Here is a 19,923-nt window from a genome sequence, read left to right as displayed (position 1 = left end):
ACAGCAATGCCCAGAGGCTCTGATCTGGAATCCAGAGACAGATTCTTCCTGAAATGAGCACATCATCTCTGCTCCAAAGCTTTTACAATACAAAGAAAGTTAAAAGGGGTAAGGGAGGTGGGAAAAAAAAAAAAAACTTACATCATAAATATCACTCATAACACTTCAATGGCTATGGCAGAAGTCACTAGCTTTGCAGATTTATTGTTTCTTCATGAAATGTTATTCATTCAAATCACTTCTAATAGGCTGAGGCCCTGGGAAAGAGGGCATGTCATGCTGATGTGTCAAAGCCAGCAAAATCAGTTTTTCTCTGTGTTATTTTAAATATCTTAAAACTATGAAAACTGCAAGAATGTTAAAAATAGAACTTCTAATATCTTTCATTTCACAGAACCACAGACATGAATATTTTGGCTATAATTTATAGTGATCTAATACTGAACTCAAGACTTCATGGTTTTCCCAAACCTCTTTAATTACACTGGAGAAACCTTTTCCCTCATTTTATAGAAAAAAAATTATTTCCTTCCTCCAAATATTGTTAATATTCTGTCATTATGTATCTCTGTTTCATCAGTCTAAAAAAGTGTGCATTTCTGAGTAATGCTGAAGTTCACCTCATCACACCTTAGGTATGGGATATCTATTAGTTCCCCTCAGTCCTCTAATCCCATTTCCTAAGGGTCCTAACAAAGCATTAGCCTCAGATACAAAGTATGCATTTCACAGAGTAGACTGAATAATTAGATATAAAAGGGCAATTTTCACATGGGTCTATTATTTAAAAAAGATATTTAGACTACTTTTTTTTTTTTAATCCAGGATGTATTGTATTATGACGCAACAATCTGACCTGCATTCATGAAAAAGGGAAAATTAAAGAGAAGACAGAGGGAATTTTGTCAATATTAAGAAGTACCTGCAGGGAGATGTCAGAGGATGGACCAGACTCTGCTCAGGGCTGCTGAGCAACAGGAAAGAGGCAACAAGGGGGCAGAATCTGACACATGGAAAGTCCCACCTGAACATGAGGTGTTATATATTACATAGACAAAAACAAGAGGAAGAAAGCTTTAATTTGCAATTAAAATAGCCTGCTACAAGGAAATTATATTTATCAATAAATAAAATAATAGAATACTAGTGAAAATCCTGCCTAATATATCAACCACCTGCAAATTTCATCAAAGCTGTTGGAGAAGAAACCTGTGCTCACACTTTTATTGAGGCATTAATTTCTGTTCACCCTGTTCCTTGTTTTTTATTTATTTTACCAACTTTCTATCAAGCTTCATTAGAAAAACAAATAAGTAATTATTTCCTTCTCCCACAACAATGAAAAAAAGGCAGAATTCAGCTGGAGGAGTATCAGACCATGTCTGTGTGCACACATGGAAGAGCTGCAGTTCTGGCCAGGAAATGTCTGTGAGAAGATTTTGACATTGTGCATTTTCTCTTCTGTAGGTATCTGAATCATCAAATCCATTTCTAAATCGTATGCTTAACAGAGACACCATAACAAGAATAACGTATAAGAGTAAGTTTCTTTTCATTTCCTCTGGTAACAGCTGTGTTCTTTCGGTATCAAATAACACATTTAGTGATCCTGAAAAAAGAGGTACCTCATTATGGGCAGAAATTCCAGGTTTGCATTGCCAGGAGCTCTGCATGATAAACTCAGGAATGTGAAAAAGCTCATTAGGTCATCACTTTATTAAATGCATTTTAAACTTCAGAGTGTGTTTTATATCTGAAGGTACAACAACAGATTAATGAAAATATATTTGACACATACATATACTGTATTCACACAGAATGCTCAGGAGAATTTGTCTACTGTCAGCAGTAAAAGAGACATGTGGAGCAGCCTGGGTTATATTGGATCTGGTTAGGTCAAGATGCTGCATCATTTACTGGATTCAGTATTCATCAGTGTTTTCTTTTTGAAAGAAAAGTTACAACATTCCTATTCAACTACTGTTACATTTAACAGATAAAAAAAGAGGTCATTAACATATCTTGTATATTTGTTATATTCATATTTGAAAAGCCTTTAACTGATGATCCTCAATAATTCCATGTTCATATGTCGACCTTGTGGAAAATCAGAGCTTAATTATTGTATTTTAGAGAAAATAATGAAAAATATATATAACAAATTAAACCTCTTCTCCTGAAAACCTCATTTCCTTTGTCAAATATCCTAAGCTGCTATGAAGTTTGTAAGCTCAACAATAGCAGAATTTAACTTTCAGAAAGTACACAGCAAACAGATAACACAAATAGTTCCTTGTCCTCTCCTGCAATACACACACCTCACACAGAGGTTCCTCTGCTTTTACCTGAGAGTTAGCAAATCTTGTTACATCTTTAGTCCGAATAAGAGGCTTCTATGATCATGAAACTCAGTTCTCTACAATACCCATGGAAAGGAAGGCAACAGAGCATTCTCCTCAGAATGTTTTTTCCAGATTGTTCTATCAGTGTCAAATGTCATCTTCTCTGCATGGAGGAAGCAGATCAGTCCCATTTTTAAACTGCTTGTCCTGATTCCTTGCAAAAACACAGCAAGGCTGTTCTGCAAGAGCTTCCTGCCTTCCAGTGCTGCTGCAGCATCCTGGAAACAGGAAATCATTGTTAAGGCTGTGTGTGCTTTTTCCAGCTCTTTCACCCACAAATTCCATATTCCCAGCTTCTGTCTGGGACCAGCCAGATGCTCTCCCATGGGGCCCACCCTCCCAATACCAAATATTTCCTTTGTATGCTGCATTTACAGTGAAAACTCCTCCTCTCTGGAGCTCTCAGCATCCCACAACCTCTCACTGCTTGTTTTGCCAAAATTCCAATCACACCTAATTTGAGTATACTAAATGAAATTTCTCATGAAGGTGAACACATAAAACACAGGCTGTAAAAGCAGTGATTAACAGAATTGCTTTAATTTTTAACCACGGTTTCCGCTAAGTTTATCCATTAAAATTAAACCACTGCTAGACACAATGCTCATAATATTCCACAGGGCATTGGGTTACTTACTGTAGTAACAAGTATTGACTGCGAATTTTTAGTGTAAATTGGGAACATGAAAGTGTTATTGAAAGTAATTTTGCAGTTGTCCTGCATGATGGATTATAGCATCATTGCTGAAAACTAATTTTACCTCTTACACTGCAAGGATTTCTTGTTTGCCTTTAGTAGCAAGCTGGATTTCTGCAGCTTCTGCTTTAGGGCTCCACTCCTGAAGTCAATACTTAGCACAGTGCTGATAAAATGCCCAGGCCCCATGTGCTCAAGAGGAGCGTGGAGGGAATGATAAAAGGAGCACTGGTTCAGAGTCAGGATGGTTCATAACATAAATAAAAGGTTGTGATTTTTTTTTTTCTCCCAAAATTAAGTGCTGTCTCTCCTGCTGCATGAAATTTCCACATGCCAAGAGCATTAAAAGGGAAATTTCTACTCTTAGATATTAATGGCTACAGTGAAGTAAAGTGGACCCCAAGGAATTTTTAAGATTTGAAATGTTTCTTTTGTTCTGTTATTGCAGCCCAAAGAATCTACTGTGAGCAAGCTGAAATAAGGGGTTTTCAAGCAGGCTTTAGTCAGAAAGCTGTATGGATAGCTCAAAAGAAAACTGCTTTATTATTCCTCATTAAATGTGTCATTTGAGGGGATAAGTTAGTTTTCTTTCAAAACAGTTATGCTACATGAACTTTCATCCAGCGTTCGCTTAACATCAGGAAAAAATTAACTTTTTAGATTCCCAAAATTCCACATAAAAATTTGGTCTTTGTCTGGTAAGCAGAGAAACTGAGGATCTCTACATTCTTTACCCTGTAAATCTAACCTAGATCCTCTTCTAGATTATCATGATATAAACTTTAAAATTAAATGTACCTTCCTCCACTCAATAAACACTATATTCCCTATAAAAAGCATTATAATAAAGAGAACATGCACAGATTTTTGCTGTGAAAGCCAACCCCACACATCTATTACAAGCCTAGGGATAAAAGGATTTATATAATTTCCTAGGTAAATTGTCAGAGTCAAGGCCTTTATGTAAATTAATGTGAAATCTAATGAAATCTAATTTGTAGAGAGAAAAATTCCTGAGTTTGGAAATCACCATAAGGCACCAACAGATCAAGAGAAACACATTGTGGGCTGCAGATAGGAATGATGCAGAGGATCCAGGAAAGGCTGGATGGGTTTATGAAAGGAAGCTTGTGACTGGCAAGAGATCATACAGGGTGATTTTGAGCATTTTGAATGTATTTGCAGCAAATATAAGCAAGACTTTGAAGTGCTGCAGTCTGGTATTAATACCAACCCACCAGGTCTGCTTCAGCTCCAGAACAAGAAACCCTTACCAAGATGTGGGGAAAGGACAGACCTGTTCATGGGAAAAGTGTTGGTAAACCAAATTCTTACTGTGTAGTGTTCTCTCATGGAATCATCTGACTTCCCATGGGAATATAACTCATATATAAGGCATTAATAAGTACTGTGTTTTCTTGGACAAACCTTAATTTCATTCACCCCTATCTTTTCCTGAAGTGATATTTTACTCCAGTTCCTCATATCAATATCCCTCATCTGGATTAATCTTCAGTTACTTTTCCACTCCTAGTAAACATTTTAGGGCAAATTCTACCTGGTTGAAATAATTTTAGCCCAGTTGAAGGCAGTATGGCTGTGAGAAAGCAGATTTGGTCCTTAGAGATCTCTTCTGCTTGACTCTGCACCACTTGGTGTTAAAACACACCACTCTCCATGGCTCACAAAGAATGAACAGGATGTTCATGTGGGAAAGAGAAAAGTGTGTGGTGACTCATTGAAAACAGGCACTGGCATGAAAAAAAGTCCATCAGTTCTCTTCTGGTGCAATTCTAGCAAAATTATCAGTGCACAGCAAATAATATTTTTAATGACCAGGACACAGGTGTATTCAGTGTTCTATCTCTCCTTGTTCAAATAGAACTGCATTTTGCCTGTGTTTGCACGCTTCTGTCTGGAAGATTTGGGTTTAGAAAGAGGCTGCCACGGACCATGGGCCAGTGAAGCCTGGGCATACTAAAACAGGGGACAGCCAGCCACCTCCCAGCCACTGATGGCACTTCTTGAGGATCCAGCAGCCATGCAGCACTGCAATCACCCAGCTCAGGCTGCAAGGACAGGCCAGAGGGATCTTTTCTAACAAACATGAGAGGACCTGCCAAGATTTTGTTTTGTAAAACAACAAGCACATTTAAAATATTAAATAACAGTAAGGCCCTGGTCAATGAGGCAGAAACATTACACTCTCACTGTGGCATTTTAACTGATGTAGCTGCCAATATTGTTGCCCCAAAACCCTGTACCATGTTGACTCTGCTGTGTTAAAATAAAAAACAAGGTCACATTTTCTCTGCCTGTGTTCTTTGACTTTCTGTTGCCCAAGACAAAAGTCTGCAGGCCTTCTTATTTTTCCATTAGATTGTATAAGACAAGTCTTTTGCTCATCTCAGCTATGTCCTTCAGCTACAATATGTTAAATTCAAGTTAAATTACGTCTTTCTTTTTTTGCTCCTATACACTACCTTGATCATTTGGATTTCTCTACAAATCAGGGTCAGCTCATGTTGAGCACTGAAAGAGGGAACACACCTCAGCATCCACTTTTCCTTGTCTGCATTTTAATGTTCCCTCTACAAATGAGCCAAATTGGAGACGCAGCACACAAGTGAAAGGGTTCAAAGAGATCTCCCAATGTTACAAATCACAACCACCCCAGCTTTCTCTGAGATACACACAAGCAGCAGTGTATCAGTAATACAATATGTTTATCCCTGAGTGGGTGAACTCCTGCAGCCTAAGATTTGGCAGGAAAATCTGAGTTTTAGCTTTGACAGCACGGCCAAAAGTACTGCCAGCATTACCCAAGAGAAATACTGCAGATAGTACAGAAAACACCGAGGAACTCTGATGAATTTTGAAAGATATAATTGTATCTCATTATATTTAGGTACATATCCACAGAATAAATTCTGTTGCAGAGGAATACACTTCATTAATTCCCAGGGAGCTTTACAATAAGGGCAGGAATCCTGGTGCTGCTTCCCAACAAGCCTTCTGCCTAGAGTTTGTCTTTCTGAGGGAGCTGGCACTGCACCCACGCCAGGGTGCACATGAAAGGCCAGGAGGCTCCATGGAGCAGCTTTATTATCATCATTAACTTCAGCTTCCTCTCCTGCCAGAAGGGCAATTAAGTTTTAACTCTCTTGGCCTTCCTGAGGCTTTGTCAAGCAAAGATTGTTAATGACCCCAAAAGCTGGAAAGTCAGCATTCTCCAAAGGCTTCTGGATCTCAGTCAATAACAGCAACTGCAATCCCTGAATGTGACTCAGAGTTGCCCTCTGAGTGCCTGTGCTCAGTTCCCAGTGTGTTGTCCAAGACTGAAGACCAAGATGTTTCCTATGACCATCCAAGTAGGAGTTGCTTCTGGGCAGTTTTCCTTATCTCCTGTTAATGGGTCCATCAATGGCTCAGAGATAAACTCTCCAGGACCAGTTCTGTTTGACAGGTGATTAAGGACACACCTTGAAACTCAGAATAACATCAGCCCATTGTGAGATGCTCCGCCCAGGGGGAGGAGCCAGGCATTCCCACCTGGATAAATCTGGGGATTTCTAGACAGAGAGGCAGCCTTCCCATAGGTTTCTGAGAAGACACAGCAACCACATCTGCCATCCCAAGAGGACTGAAGCCACTCCAATTTGGACTGCTACCAGCACGCTGGCCAAAGGGGTGTCAAGTTGTATTCTGACTTCGTCAGTGGTCTTCCTTTCGTATCATTACATGTATTTTTGTCTTTTTTTCCCTTTTCCCAATGAATTATATTTCTAACTTAGAGTCTCTCACTGGTTTTGCTTTCAAACCACAACATGTGTGAATGGGAATCTCAGTGCAGATCCACCCAGCAGAGTCAGGAATATTACTTGTGTGACTTGTTCTTGTCTAAACTGCTGGAGCATCCAGCAATGTGCCTCTGTTAAACTTCATTCTTTGGTAGAACTGAACACCATATCATCATGTTCTGGAATTAGGAGACATGAAAAAGGTGGTGGTGTTTGTTTTGTTTTGTATTTTGTTTTGTTTGGGGTTTTCTTGTTTGTTTTGTTTTACCTGAGTTTTTTTCCTCATTTGTTCTCCAGATGATGCGTACTTACTACAGGGGCTTAATATTGAGGAACTTTATCCAGAGACATCTAGTTTCATTACATATGATGGGTCAATGACAATTCCACCCTGCTATGAAACAGCAAGCTGGATAATAATGAACAAACCTGTCTACATAACAAGGATGCAGGTAAAGCAATTTACAAATTACTCAATCTAGGATAGGTACAAAGTATTATTTTAAACATAATATTTAGAGCTTTACATTAAATTTAACTCTTGTGCTGTAGGGATCTCTGCATGCAATTTATACAGTTTGCAAAAGCATTGAAGAGGTTTTTGTCAAAATAAAAATACTGTTAAGAGCTCCATCATTATCCACACCTATGAACTTCAAGGGGTGCCCAGTTTTCAGTGAGGGTTTGAACCAAATGGTTTTCACACTCTCTCCACAGCTGCATCACTCTATGATGCTGTGAACACTTACTTGGAGATTCTAAAATAAGTGCATCAGTGTTGTACAATATAACTGAGGTTATTAAGGGTAACAGAGGCCATTCCTAGTTCTGAATAAACACATGTCAATAGCACATTAATGTGACAGAGATACAGTATCTGGAGCCTTCTGGAAATTAAATCACCCAATGCTTTCTGGTGTATAATAAAATTACAGGATACACACACCACAGATACCTTTGGAAAAATCAGATTGATGTATTGAAGCACCTATTAGAGAGAAGCAAGAGAAATGATGTAAGAGAAAACACAACTTCACACCCAAAAGGAAGCTGCTGAAGAAACGCACCTGTGGAGAAATCTCAAAAACTAAATTTCTGTACAATTTTCTTACAATCCAAAGCCTGGCATCAGAAAATAGCAAATTTAACACAAATTGGCCTCTTCTACAGAGTTTTCATCAGTGAGTTGCCTACAGAGCTGTGAGCTGAACTAAAACCTCCTCACTTGTATGCTGGAACACCAAGGAATACTTGAAGCACCATCTGCCTGCCCCAAGCAGGCAGCAGAAGAAATATTGCCCGTGAAATGAAATGAGGAACAAGAAAACAACCCTAAATATCACTTTGGAATTTAAAATCATATTAACATTGTAAATAAGATTACTTTAAAAAGCCTGAGATGTTTTCTTTTTGTGATATTCCTTCTGTCCAGTTTAGTCTGGAGGCAGTGAAAGCACTTTGTTTCCTTTCTAAATGGGTGATTTGGGAGAATGACACAGCTGAACAGAGGCAAAAATGCTCACTATTGTGAATTTTTCAAACACAGGATCTGAATATTTTCCTACAAGCAACATTTTTTGGTCCAACATTAATGTGCAAAATAAGGATTAGAATTATTAGAATTATTTCTAGTCTGTGCTCTTATAACCTCATGATACTTGCTCCTTGTCATGCTTTAATGGTTAATCACATCCTCCATTAACACTTAGTTATATCCTCCATTATTAATGCTGAAAATGGATTTTGTGAAATACTTGCTAATTATGTTGTGCACTCATACTGAAAAAGCAATGCCCAGCTCAAGTTTTTCCTAGAAGCTGTTAAAGACTTCCAGTACATAAAACCCAGCTACTGGATTTCCCCACTAAAGGCCATAAACAAACCTCGTAAATTGTACATTGATATGGAAGGTATTTTGGTTTTAGATCTTTAAACCAAAATATTGAGGGTTTCTGGTTTGTAACTTGAAACTTTTTTTTTTTTTTTTTCCCTCTCTGATTTTGGTTGACTTGAATCAATTAAGAGTTGCATAGTCACCATAAGAGCCATTTCTGACAACCAGCACTGCATGCACAGGATGATTTCCCTCTGTGCTGTGAAACCAGCTCAGAGGAAGGCTAGAGTCTGCTGTAGGAACACTCACAGTCACAGCACAGACAGTATCATGACAGTCCTGTCAGCAACAAGAGGCTCTCACTTTTTAACATCATTAATTTCACGACTTCAGCAGCATCACTGTCAGTTTTCCTTCCCATCCAGCCTGCCCCTACCTGGTTCTTGAATAACACCAACCAAAACTGTGGCTTCTCGACTGAAAGCTATACTGATAGCTACAAAATTCAGGAAATTAGCTCTTGTCATTCATCTAGTTCATTTGCTCTGTACCAGCTGCTGCCATCCAGCACTGTGGATTCCATTACTTTCCTGCTCACCCAAGGACACCTCAATTCTATTTTATTCACTCCCCACAAAACTGGTGACTCTCATTTAAAATGGGGGTCAGAAACAGAGGAACATACAAGGAATGGTTTTAAGTTAACTCTGACTACAAAATGTCAGTTAACTTAAATTCTGTTTCACTGAAATTCTGTTTCACTGAAATTCTGTTTTACTTCCATTTATTAACTAATCTATTTAATAATGTTGTATGTTTTTACTTACAGGAAAGACCAGTACTAAAACCCCCTTTTTTTGTCTTTATAGATGCATTCTTTGCGACTGCTAAGCCAGAATCAGCCATCACAGATATTTCTGAGCATGAGCGACAATTTCAGACCAGTCCAGCCTCTCAACAATCGATGTATCCGAACCAATATCAACTTTAGTTTACAAGGAAAAGATTGTCCAAACAATAGAGCACAGAAACTACAGTATAGAGGTACATTCCACCTCCAGAATAACCCTTTCTATGCTTTCACTGAGCTCCTTTCTTTGAGAAATCCAAGGGCATAACAAGGTACACAAATAAAAACAAATAGAACTCCAGATCTGGGGGAATAACCGTGTCAGTCAAATGCCACACATTTGAAATAGATGAGTAAATGTGCAGGAAGAGCATGACAAACAAAAAAAAAAAAAAAAAGCCTGGGACATTGAATATGTTTTTTAGAAGTAAGTAGGACAGGCCCTTGGTTTTCTAGCTTCATTTTAAAGTCTTCTCACCTTACAAAGTGCATTTTGCTCTGGTTTATTCACCCACAAAGGGGGATGAGCTAGTCTTGATGACAACTGATCTCAAACAAAATTAGTAATTGATAAGACTTAATTTCACTTTCAAGGTGCACCACCATAACAAACACCTCAATTGCCAAGTGTTGTGTCAAGCTGTGGATATAAACCATGAAGCAGCTCAGTCATCTGCAGCCAGAGCCTTACACTGCCACAGCTATGGCTCACAGCTGAGATTTAATGTGTCTCATGCATCTTTGAGCTCAGGCACACAACTGTGTTGCCTGAAATAATGGTGTTGAAGTGCTCTCACAGCAGTAATATCATTATGAAGGAGTAGCACTAAAGGAAAAGAAAGGACATTTTCAGCAACAAGGCAGATGACTGTGTTGTAATACTTCAAATAAACAGTCATTCAGACTTAGTTCTTTTCTAGAAAATAGGAGGAAACTGAACCTCCTAGCTTTTTAAAGACATTTTGTCTAAGTGCCTAATACAGTGTTAAATCAATTTGATCGATAGTGTTAAACCAGTTTTATATTTGGCATTTATTGAAGCATAATTGGTTTTGTTTGTTTCTCTTCCAGTAAATGAATGGCTCCTCAAATGAGACAGAGCAGGCAGAACCCAAATCCTCACTGGAATGCTCCTTCTGGGAATTGACTCATCTACAATGCACCCAACCTCCCTCTCTGGGCTCACGTGCACCCTGTGCTGTGGGAAAAGAGCTGCCACGCTGGAAAACTCCTCAAAAATTATTCATGTGATTGGTGGCCATTTAAAAACAAAACAAAAAAAAAAAACAAAACAAAACAAAACAAAACAAAAGTATTACAGTAAACGTGATTACAATTCTCCTGAACTAATTTGGAGTCACAAGGAAAGACTTTTCAGCCTTTGTACATATGAAATTCTTCCTCTTCTCCCCCTCTCTCCCTCAATTGAAAAAAGAAAAAAGGTGGCTCAGTACAGCATCAAAGTGGAGTTGTGTTCTGTGTGCCAAGTAATCCTTGGAAAGCTCTCATTATTTCACTATCATTAATGGATACTGACAAGACAGAACAAGACTACTGTAAAGGAAACATTTCTAGGTATGATCTTTCTGTTAATTTAATTTAAAAAGGGACAGACTTTGAGAGATAAGTATTGTAAATATATCACTGCAGAATATAAAGGAAATTGAAATATTTCCCTCTGTCACATATCTGTAGTAGGATTTGGCAAAATCAGAATCTATCCATTTTCTGTTTCTTGTTTTACAACAGATCATACGTTGTGTTGGTTACTATTAACAACTCAATAAATGTGTTTAACAAATTAATTTAGTTAAGTTGCTTTGATTTCTTTTTTTCCTTTCTGAAATAACAAGTCTCTACTACTTGTGGATGTATTATTTGTGTTTTTCTTTCTTTTTTCTTTTTTTTTTCTTTTTTTACTTAATTTCTTTGTTTGCAGCCCATTCAAGTGAGTTAATGACAATTGGGAATGCACTTAAGGTGGTATAACTTTAACTCCACTTTATAGTCCATCATTAACAGGAACTGGGCGCAGAAGCAGAAAGCACATGAAACATATCTCAGTTTAAAATTGTCATTTTCCTTGCTGAAGCCGTTATTGGGACAAACATTCAATCCTGTAAATTGGTGGTGAAAGGGATATTTTTTCTTTACAGATAAAGCAGGAGCTGGCCAAATAAAAGCAAATGCCTTTTTTCTTATTTATAATGGTCATTCACTGTGTTTGGCTACTGTCAAGAACTCAATAAATGTGTTTAACAAGTTCACATAGCACATGTTTGACCTTCTTGAATACTGAGGGATTTTTCAGGTCGGTTTTTTTTCCAGTTTGGAGAGGGGTCAGGCCTCAGGATCTCCCATCCCTAATGCTCACATCGAACCACATTTAAGTTCACAGAAAGCAAGATGAAGGTAAAAAGTGCTGTGGCATCAAGGAATTGTTTACTCCAAATGGAAGAACAAGCACTATGAGAAGTGTGAGGGAACAGCCTTAATGTGACCAAAATGTTATTTTATCTGTGTCTGAAGAGACCAGTGCAAGGAGCACCGGACAGGAAAGTCGAGAGTCTGTGGTTTGGAAAGATTGCAGCTTGTAAAGTGAGAAGAGACCAGGACTGGCCTTCAGGGGACCCTCAGGATGGAGACAAAAAACTGTGAGGAACCCAAAACTATCAACAGTTCAATTGCTCAGTGCAAGGTGCAGGGAAGGCTCAGTGAGATGGGCTGACACAAAGGTGCTCTGTCTGCAAAGGTCCTGGACTGTGGGAATCCAGGGCTTCCCTCTGGCTGCCCTGGCAGGTCTGGGACCCTGGCAGGGGTCAGGAACCCCCCTGGACAGAGCCCCCAGAGACACTGGCTGTGATCTCTGGCCATGGAAAAGAGTTTTCAAACTTACAGCATGAATTACCAGTTTGATATAAGTAATAATTAAGTGTGGTATGGGTGCAAAAGTAAAATTTTAGGATTCTAGCTAAGGGGTCCCAAGGGGACAAGATGGAGGAAATTGGGTGTGCCTTGTCCTTTTTCTCCTTCTTCATGCCCTCCATGTCTCACTGTGGTGTTGGCATTTTTCTGTTGGTTCAGGCTGGGGACACACTGTCCAACGTAGGTGACAGATATTGGCACGTTCTTGTAAATGCAGCCCAGGGAGTTTCTGGTATTTAATGTTTGTCACATCCCACTGAGGGCAGAGCCCCACACGCTGCCCTGCAGGACAGAGCTGGGCAGGGCAGCAGAACATGTTAGAGATAAACAGAATAAACAACCTTGAAACAGCACAGACCAATTCTGGCTTCTGCTTTGGCAGCGGGGCTGACAGAGACTTTCTACAATCTCAGAATCATCAATACCTCAGATTCTGACACTGCACCACTGACCCCAACCTAGGATCCTCTCAGCACATGTATAAATTACTTCATCATCAAGGTGTTTAATTTCCAGGATCCTGATTGCATATCTTTAAAATATGTGATTCTCAAGTTACTTCATTTGAAGCATTTGAAATGGCTTCCAACACCAGACAGTGAGAGAAAAATCCACAACACAACCACAGAAGTGTCACACAGCAAGTATTACACTGTACGTTAATACTGTCAAATTCTGTAATTGAAAAAAGCAAAATTTCCACCTACAGGTTTACCTAGCTAATAAAAACAGAAAAACAATGGAAGTCACATGCCTTCAATATTTTTGAGTGAACTTATAAACTTGTTTCTCTTACTTGTTTGGTGTCTTTTAAGTTTCACTTAGGGTGCAGAATAAAGTTACTGAGAATATAAAATCCACAATGCATCAATCTATATTTTTGAACAAATATCCAGCAGTTGTTGGTCCAAGTTTTTCTGTAATAGAAGGAAGATAAGCCAGGCCTCCATAATAAAGCTTGAAATAAGCAATGAACCCTATTTACTATTTTAATGAAAACTGATAGAAAGGACTTAAGGAGAGGGAGATATGTTACAGAAAAGAGTATTCCTAGGAAGGAATCATGCTGTGCTTTGGATTAACCTTGCAAATTGAGAAAAGGAACAATTACCCTGGGACACCACAAATATATTTGTCAACATTTCCAACTCCATTTTGTGAGTTAATATTTCATATCTTGACATGAGTTAAGATTCCATATCTTGCTTAGGTTTTTGTTTTAATCATAGTTTGCAGCAGAATTGGACCCAAATTCTTGCCTGTTTCAGTAGTGGTCACATTTAAACATCCAGCCCCAGCTGTTCAGATCAGGCATGGAGCTCTGTCAGGACACTGAGCAGCCAGAGAAAGCCCTGTCACATACCCTATCACAAAGCCTTCAAGCAAAAAGATAAATTCCAGGATCAAGCAGCTGGCACAGGCTGCTTGTTTTTAGAGCCCACACAACACCTGCCCAGAGTAATCCCTCCAAATAAGCACTTTGTCCACAGTGCTGAGCAGAGTCTGCCTGCACACAAGCCCAATATTCTTAGGAAAGGCTGAATGTGGCCTCACTGCCATCCCTGCCTGCACCATTCAGATCAGGATGAGGATTTTTTGCTGGTGATGAGGCTCAGCACAGAGGGGAGGTACCTGGCAGGTAATGCACACCTGGCAGCCTGCAGTGTTGACATCAGTGAACAGTCAGCACCACAGGCAGGACCAGGTTGTCATGCCACAATGATAATGGATATTAAGAGCCTAATAAAGGGAGGAAATGCTCAGATTTGTCCACTCACACTGAAGAACGTGATATCAAAACAATTTAGGTACTAAACTATCAAGCTCATCTGATGATAAACATGAGAAAATTCATATTTACAATACTCTAAAACCTTCGGTTTCAAGTAGTAGTCAAAAAAATGTAATAGTCAAGTTTTATAAGCTCAGGTTTATAAGCTCCATTAATTTAACCAAAAAGAAAAAATATTCCTATGCAGAAAATCAGAACTAAAGGAGATCTGTGGGATGAAAGCAGAAAGCAAAGACCTTCAACATAACTGTACCTATAGATAACATACATCTATCTATCTGTCCACCATCCTGTTCCAGCCTTCAAAGCTGAACCAGTAAGAAAACACCTCATGGATATGCCTTGAAGCTCGGATAATTTATTATAAAATAAACTCCTACAAAACAAAAAACATCCTTTCTCACCATTCACTCTCACTTATCTATCAAGTGGATACTCTGAAAGAAGAGGGGCAATGGAAATTGTGCTGAAAAATTGAGACTTGCGATCACAAGACCAGGAACAAAGATACTTGAGGGTGTGCAAGGTTGTACTTCTTGTACTCATCCAAACACTCAAACACAGACAAGGAACTCAATCAAAATAAGTTGGTCTGAAAAGATCAGAACAACTTCAAAATCTGTGAATTCTTGTTTTTATGAATAGCTCTGCTTGCTCTGAGTGTTCCACATCTTGGCCTTAGGAAATGCCAACACTAATTATTGCTCACATGACATTAGTTTGTCAGGCACCAGAGACATTGTGGACCTGGTGGAAATAATTTTTATATACTTTGTATGTCAAACAGTAGGATCTTTCAAGACATTTATTATAATACAAAGAAAAAACAGGATAAAATGTCAGAATCCTTCCTGCTTCTGACAGGACCTGCCTTTGCTCTCCCTATTTTCATTTTCTGGGGATTTCACTCTTCATTACTTCCACCAGTACTTCCTCTTACAAAAGAAGTTCTGAGGAATGCAGTAAATTAAATTCATCCCACAGAATCACAATGCTGCCATGAACATATGAGAATTGGCCTGTTTCTTGATACCCACTATCACTGGAATCAACACATGTCAGCAGCCACAAATAATTTTAAGTAATGATACAAAATGAGCTGGTACAGCTATTAATTGGTTAAGACAAGGTGGAAAGGAGGATCTGATTGTACCCAGAATGCCAAGATCAAAAGGCAAAGAAAGCCCTACCAACATTTAGGGTTCTCCTCATGATCTTTAACATTAAAGGAGGAGGAGGTTCCTTCATTTTATTTTACTTTTTAAAGTAGTCAGGGTTAATACTACCATTAACATTCCATCTCAATCTGAAATCGAAGTGTCTTGGGATGACTGTATGGTACTGCATTCCCCTATTGCCTGCTTTAAGCCCAAAAATGGGTCCTGTTGAAATAGAGATTTTTGGAGTTCACTTAACAAAATGAATTAGGCATTTAAATTTTAGCTGGTAAAATTATGTGCTGAATTTTAACCTTTTACTTAAGAAACCTCTACCATGGTACAAAAGGCATAGGAAAATGCAAATTTCTAAAGCTTCTGGCATAAAGAACAATACTGGAGGAGACTGAGGATGCAAAGAACCTGGATAAAGAGGCTCCTCTGTCTCCAAGCCCATCAAGACTGACAGACATGCTCAGATAAGCACCAAAGGACCAAAAGCACACGCACAGAGAGGAAAAGTTCTAAAGTTCAATCATGAGGAAGACCAAAATCTTCAGCCTCAAGAGACCACCAGAGACCCCCACAAGACCACCACAGCAAACCATGAGTGCCCAGAAGGGCGTGGACCTATTTAGCATGAGAGGTGAGGCCAGGGGTTGAATATGCATGAAAGGTTGTGTAATGTATTGCATATGGAACAGCTTTGGGAATAAAGGCTTGGGTCAGACTGAGGCTTGGGGTGAAAGTTTTTGGAAAGATACCTCATTTTTGCTAAGCACTGACATACATACCCACTTCATAACTACCCCAAGTTGTGGAGCCCATTTATTTATTCCGCGTATCACTTCACTGTAATGATGTGGGCGGTGGGGAAAACAAGCACAAACTCAATATGATTTAGAAGCAAGCTCCAACTTTATTCAAAGATACCTTAGCTTATATAGGTTATTCTACAAGCATAGTCAGCAGTAAGCTCTGATTGGTTCATTTACAAAATTTTTTTGTTTTACTTCTCCTATGTGTGGTCACAGATGTAGCTAAGTTCTCCAAGCCAAGTTTCTCATCTCTAAGTCATGTCTTCCAAGGACGAAACTTGTCTTCAAGGCTATGCATGTCCTTATTATCTCATTCCCACACCTTGTACAACTATGCAGTTTCTCAGGCCTCGAAACAGAGACTGGTTCCCAAGCCCAGACAAAGCCTGATTCTGGGGTCTTAAACAGAGATTTTTTGGAGCAGGTATTCCACAGAATCATGGCCTTGTTCCAACAACCTTTAACCTAGGCGCAGGGGAATTCCTTCAGTGGTCTGTGTTCAAACACAGATCCTCCTCTGCTTTCTCTGTTTTTCTCAGCAGAGAGAGGGAGAGTTCTGTGCTTTCCTTTTAGCTAGCTTCCTTTTGTTAGGTGAGGCTAGAAGTTTCCCAGAACTGCATACAGTTTCTCTGGTGAATTCTATGGCTTCTTCTGGAAATACTCAGCTTATTTCAGTCTGAGAACAGACCATCACTGGGAGCTGGCACAGAGGCACTGGGACACCTCATCCTGGCTCCAGACCTTGGGAGAAGCTGAACAGAACTCTAAAATCCACCAGCTTTCTTCACAGCAAGGTTTTAATATCTAACATTATTATTTCTAGCCCACCCCCATGCCTGCATGCACTCTGTGTATTAAATAAACAGGTTTTTTTGCACTTTCCTTCAAGAAATTCCTGTAGTATCAGTGGTGGGGGAGGGAGTGCCTAATCTTGCCTTCTTTAGAGGAGACATTCCTTTCAGGATGTTTCCTCCTAATTTGTCCCAAACTGACACACAAAGCTGAAAGTTTTACAGCTTTCATGAGGTGAACCTTCCCCAAAAATAAGGAGCTGAAAGGAAAACTGTAAATGGACAATGTATTTTATTGCAAATACCAGATTTGCAGCAAAAAGTAGATGTTTTGCACATTTTACTTTACATCTCAAAGCTTTACAACAACTGCACCCCAAAAAACACCAGGTATTTGGTTCTTAACCACAAAACACTGTAATTTTTTCAGCGAGATAAGCTATAAGTGCTCCATGTTTGGATTTTTTTATTAGATTTTATTCCCCAGATGTAGTGGCTGACAAAGCCTGGAGAGTTTACTGTACAAGATACTGATTTACTGGCAAATGGCTCAGCACAGTTCTTAACAACACACTAAAATTATTCAAGGAACCTGTTTGTATGGCAAAGAACAAGCACCATTTATAATATTAAATGTAATGCAGGCAAACATTTTCTATTTCCTACAGTGTCAGGCTTTATTCTAATAACTAAAGATGTGTCAAACACATACCCAGAACAGAAAATGAAAAACAGGATAATAAATCTTCTAAGGACAGGAAAATAACACTTAGGTTTTGAATAGGGGGAAAAAAATCCTTCTAAGTATTAGCAAAACGGCAAAAAATATTGACACAGTTTATGATTTTAGGCAGATGCTTCCACTCCATTAGGGTAGAAAGAGCTGGAGCCAAAAGTAAATCCAAGGGGAGCAAAGTTACAGCAGAAAATAGTGTAGTTGCCCCAGAAGGAAGGTCAAGGCTATGAAATTCACACTTGGGTGGGTATTCCCAGCATGAGGACACAGCCAACACCTCACATCCCACTTTCTGAAGCATTCAGGTATTTGCACCCATGGCAGATGTCCAAATGCACCAGGACCATGTTTGGACTTGGTCAAGGGAAGCTGATGCCAAGTCAGGGTCAGAATGTCCTTTCCAGTTTCTCAAGGGCCATTTTGGATCTGCCTCCTCAAGGATTTTCTGAACCCATCTCAAGGATTTTGTGAAACTTTCTCAAGGATTCTGCAAAGAAATCACCAGAAATACCTCATGCTTGCTTCATTTGCTGTCCTGCTGTGCCACCTAAGCTTTATGAGATTCCCTGGAAGTTTATCCCTGCAAAGCTGCCCTGGAGGACCCCTGCATAAATGCAAGATATAATGTGGTGGATGAGAAAACAATTGTAAACCCCACATGGTAAAGAGATGGAATACTTCAACATTATGAGGAGATACCATATTAATATTCCAATATGCCATTAAAATCTTATGAAGGAATGTTAAGACAAAACAGAAAGTCATAAGCACAATGGCAGAAAACAGAATTTGGCAGAATCACAAGGGGAAAAGATCGATCTTTTCCCTCTGCCCTGAATTTTCTCCTTAATATTGCAGCAATATAGCAGCAAGCTGATTTCAACTTGATGCCTCCCTTCAGACATAATTTGAATTTGACAGCACTAGGAGTAATAATGGCATTTTCAGACATTCATGCCAAAGTTTCACAATACTGGCGGCCTCTCTCATTAAACATTTATTTATTTATATGTGTGTTCCTCAAGCTGCAGAAAAGATACAAAAATTGAACTCCATTGACAAACATTTCACCCAACTGCTCCCCATGTTCCTCCCACACAGATGGGCAACTTAGACACTTAAATCACTGAGACTCTGCCCTCCTGCAAGCATCACCTCTTGAGATGTTAAATCATGTAGTCCAAGCTACAGACCAACAGGAGTTTGGCTTTTAAAAGTCTTGATGAATCCCTGCATAATTCCAAATACAAAGGAGGAAGAATTGTGGAATAATTCCAGGTTTCAGCTTTCAGAAATTTACTCTTTGCACTCCTTATATGTTGCTTGTCTACAGAGAGAACTTCTTCATAGGGGACTGTCTTGGTTTAGGGTAATTTTGGGAGAAAACCCTCTAAAAGGGTTTCCTTTAGAAAAAAAACATTAAGTGGCCCCTCTGCTAACTGGCTGGGGAAAAAGGTCTTCTTGGAGAAAAGTGGAACTTGGAATCAAGGACCAATTAGAAAAAACTGTATCAGACTGTCTGTAAGGGCAATGGGTTTCTTAATAAATATAGTATAACAAAGTGACTGATCAGCTTTCTGGAACCATGGAGTCAATGTTAATTATTACCCAAGGGGGACCCATGCTATGACAGTGTAAGCAGCACCATAAATACTTTGAAATTACTAACAAGAGACACACAGTAATGCAATCTGGTTGTTTTTATAGTGTAGAATTTGTCACTGTGAATCAGGAAGTGTTGTGAAAGGGCAGTAAAGTCCAGTGAGTGATTGTGACAGGCTGGAGCCTGGCAAGGTAAGAAAAGCCCTTTGTGTCTCAGGGGTGGGCTTTTTATCATGATGGGTGGAAGAGAGAAAGAAAAAAAATACTCAGATGACACTGACTTAAAGATGTTTCTCTTAATAAAACTTTTAATGTCACCAATCATTACAATGCTAATGTCAACAGTTTTTTGGAAGTAGTACCCTTATATGATTCATTAGGGATGTCATAAGCATCCCACAACATATGGTGTCTCAAATCCAATTACTTTTCTATTCAACCCATGACCTTGAATAGGTTATAAAACAAGAAAGAACACAAAGAAAAAGCTCCCATTGCTTATTTGATGTCTCAGTGGCA

General features: G+C 39.1%; 1 protein-coding gene across 1 annotated transcript in view; it reads left to right on the top strand.

Moving 5' to 3' along the window:
* CA10 (carbonic anhydrase 10) overlaps nt 1-11,854 on the top strand; it is a 184,439-nt gene extending 172,585 nt beyond the window's left edge. Inside the window, exons 7-10 of the mRNA XM_021555308.2 lie at nt 1,468-1,540; nt 7,197-7,351; nt 9,603-9,777; nt 10,655-11,854. Coding sequence (XP_021410983.1) covers nt 1,468-1,540; nt 7,197-7,351; nt 9,603-9,777; nt 10,655-10,677 — 426 coding nt within the window. The 3' untranslated portion in view covers nt 10,678-11,854. The remainder of the gene's footprint in view (nt 1-1,467; nt 1,541-7,196; nt 7,352-9,602; nt 9,778-10,654) is intronic.
* The last annotated feature ends 8,069 nt before the right edge of the window (nt 11,855-19,923 follow it).

This window comes from Lonchura striata, chromosome 19 (genome assembly GCF_046129695.1).
Source record: "Lonchura striata isolate bLonStr1 chromosome 19, bLonStr1.mat, whole genome shotgun sequence".
Lineage (NCBI taxonomy): Eukaryota > Metazoa > Chordata > Aves > Passeriformes > Estrildidae > Lonchura > Lonchura striata.
This window is presented reverse-complemented; position numbering and strand designations above follow the sequence as displayed.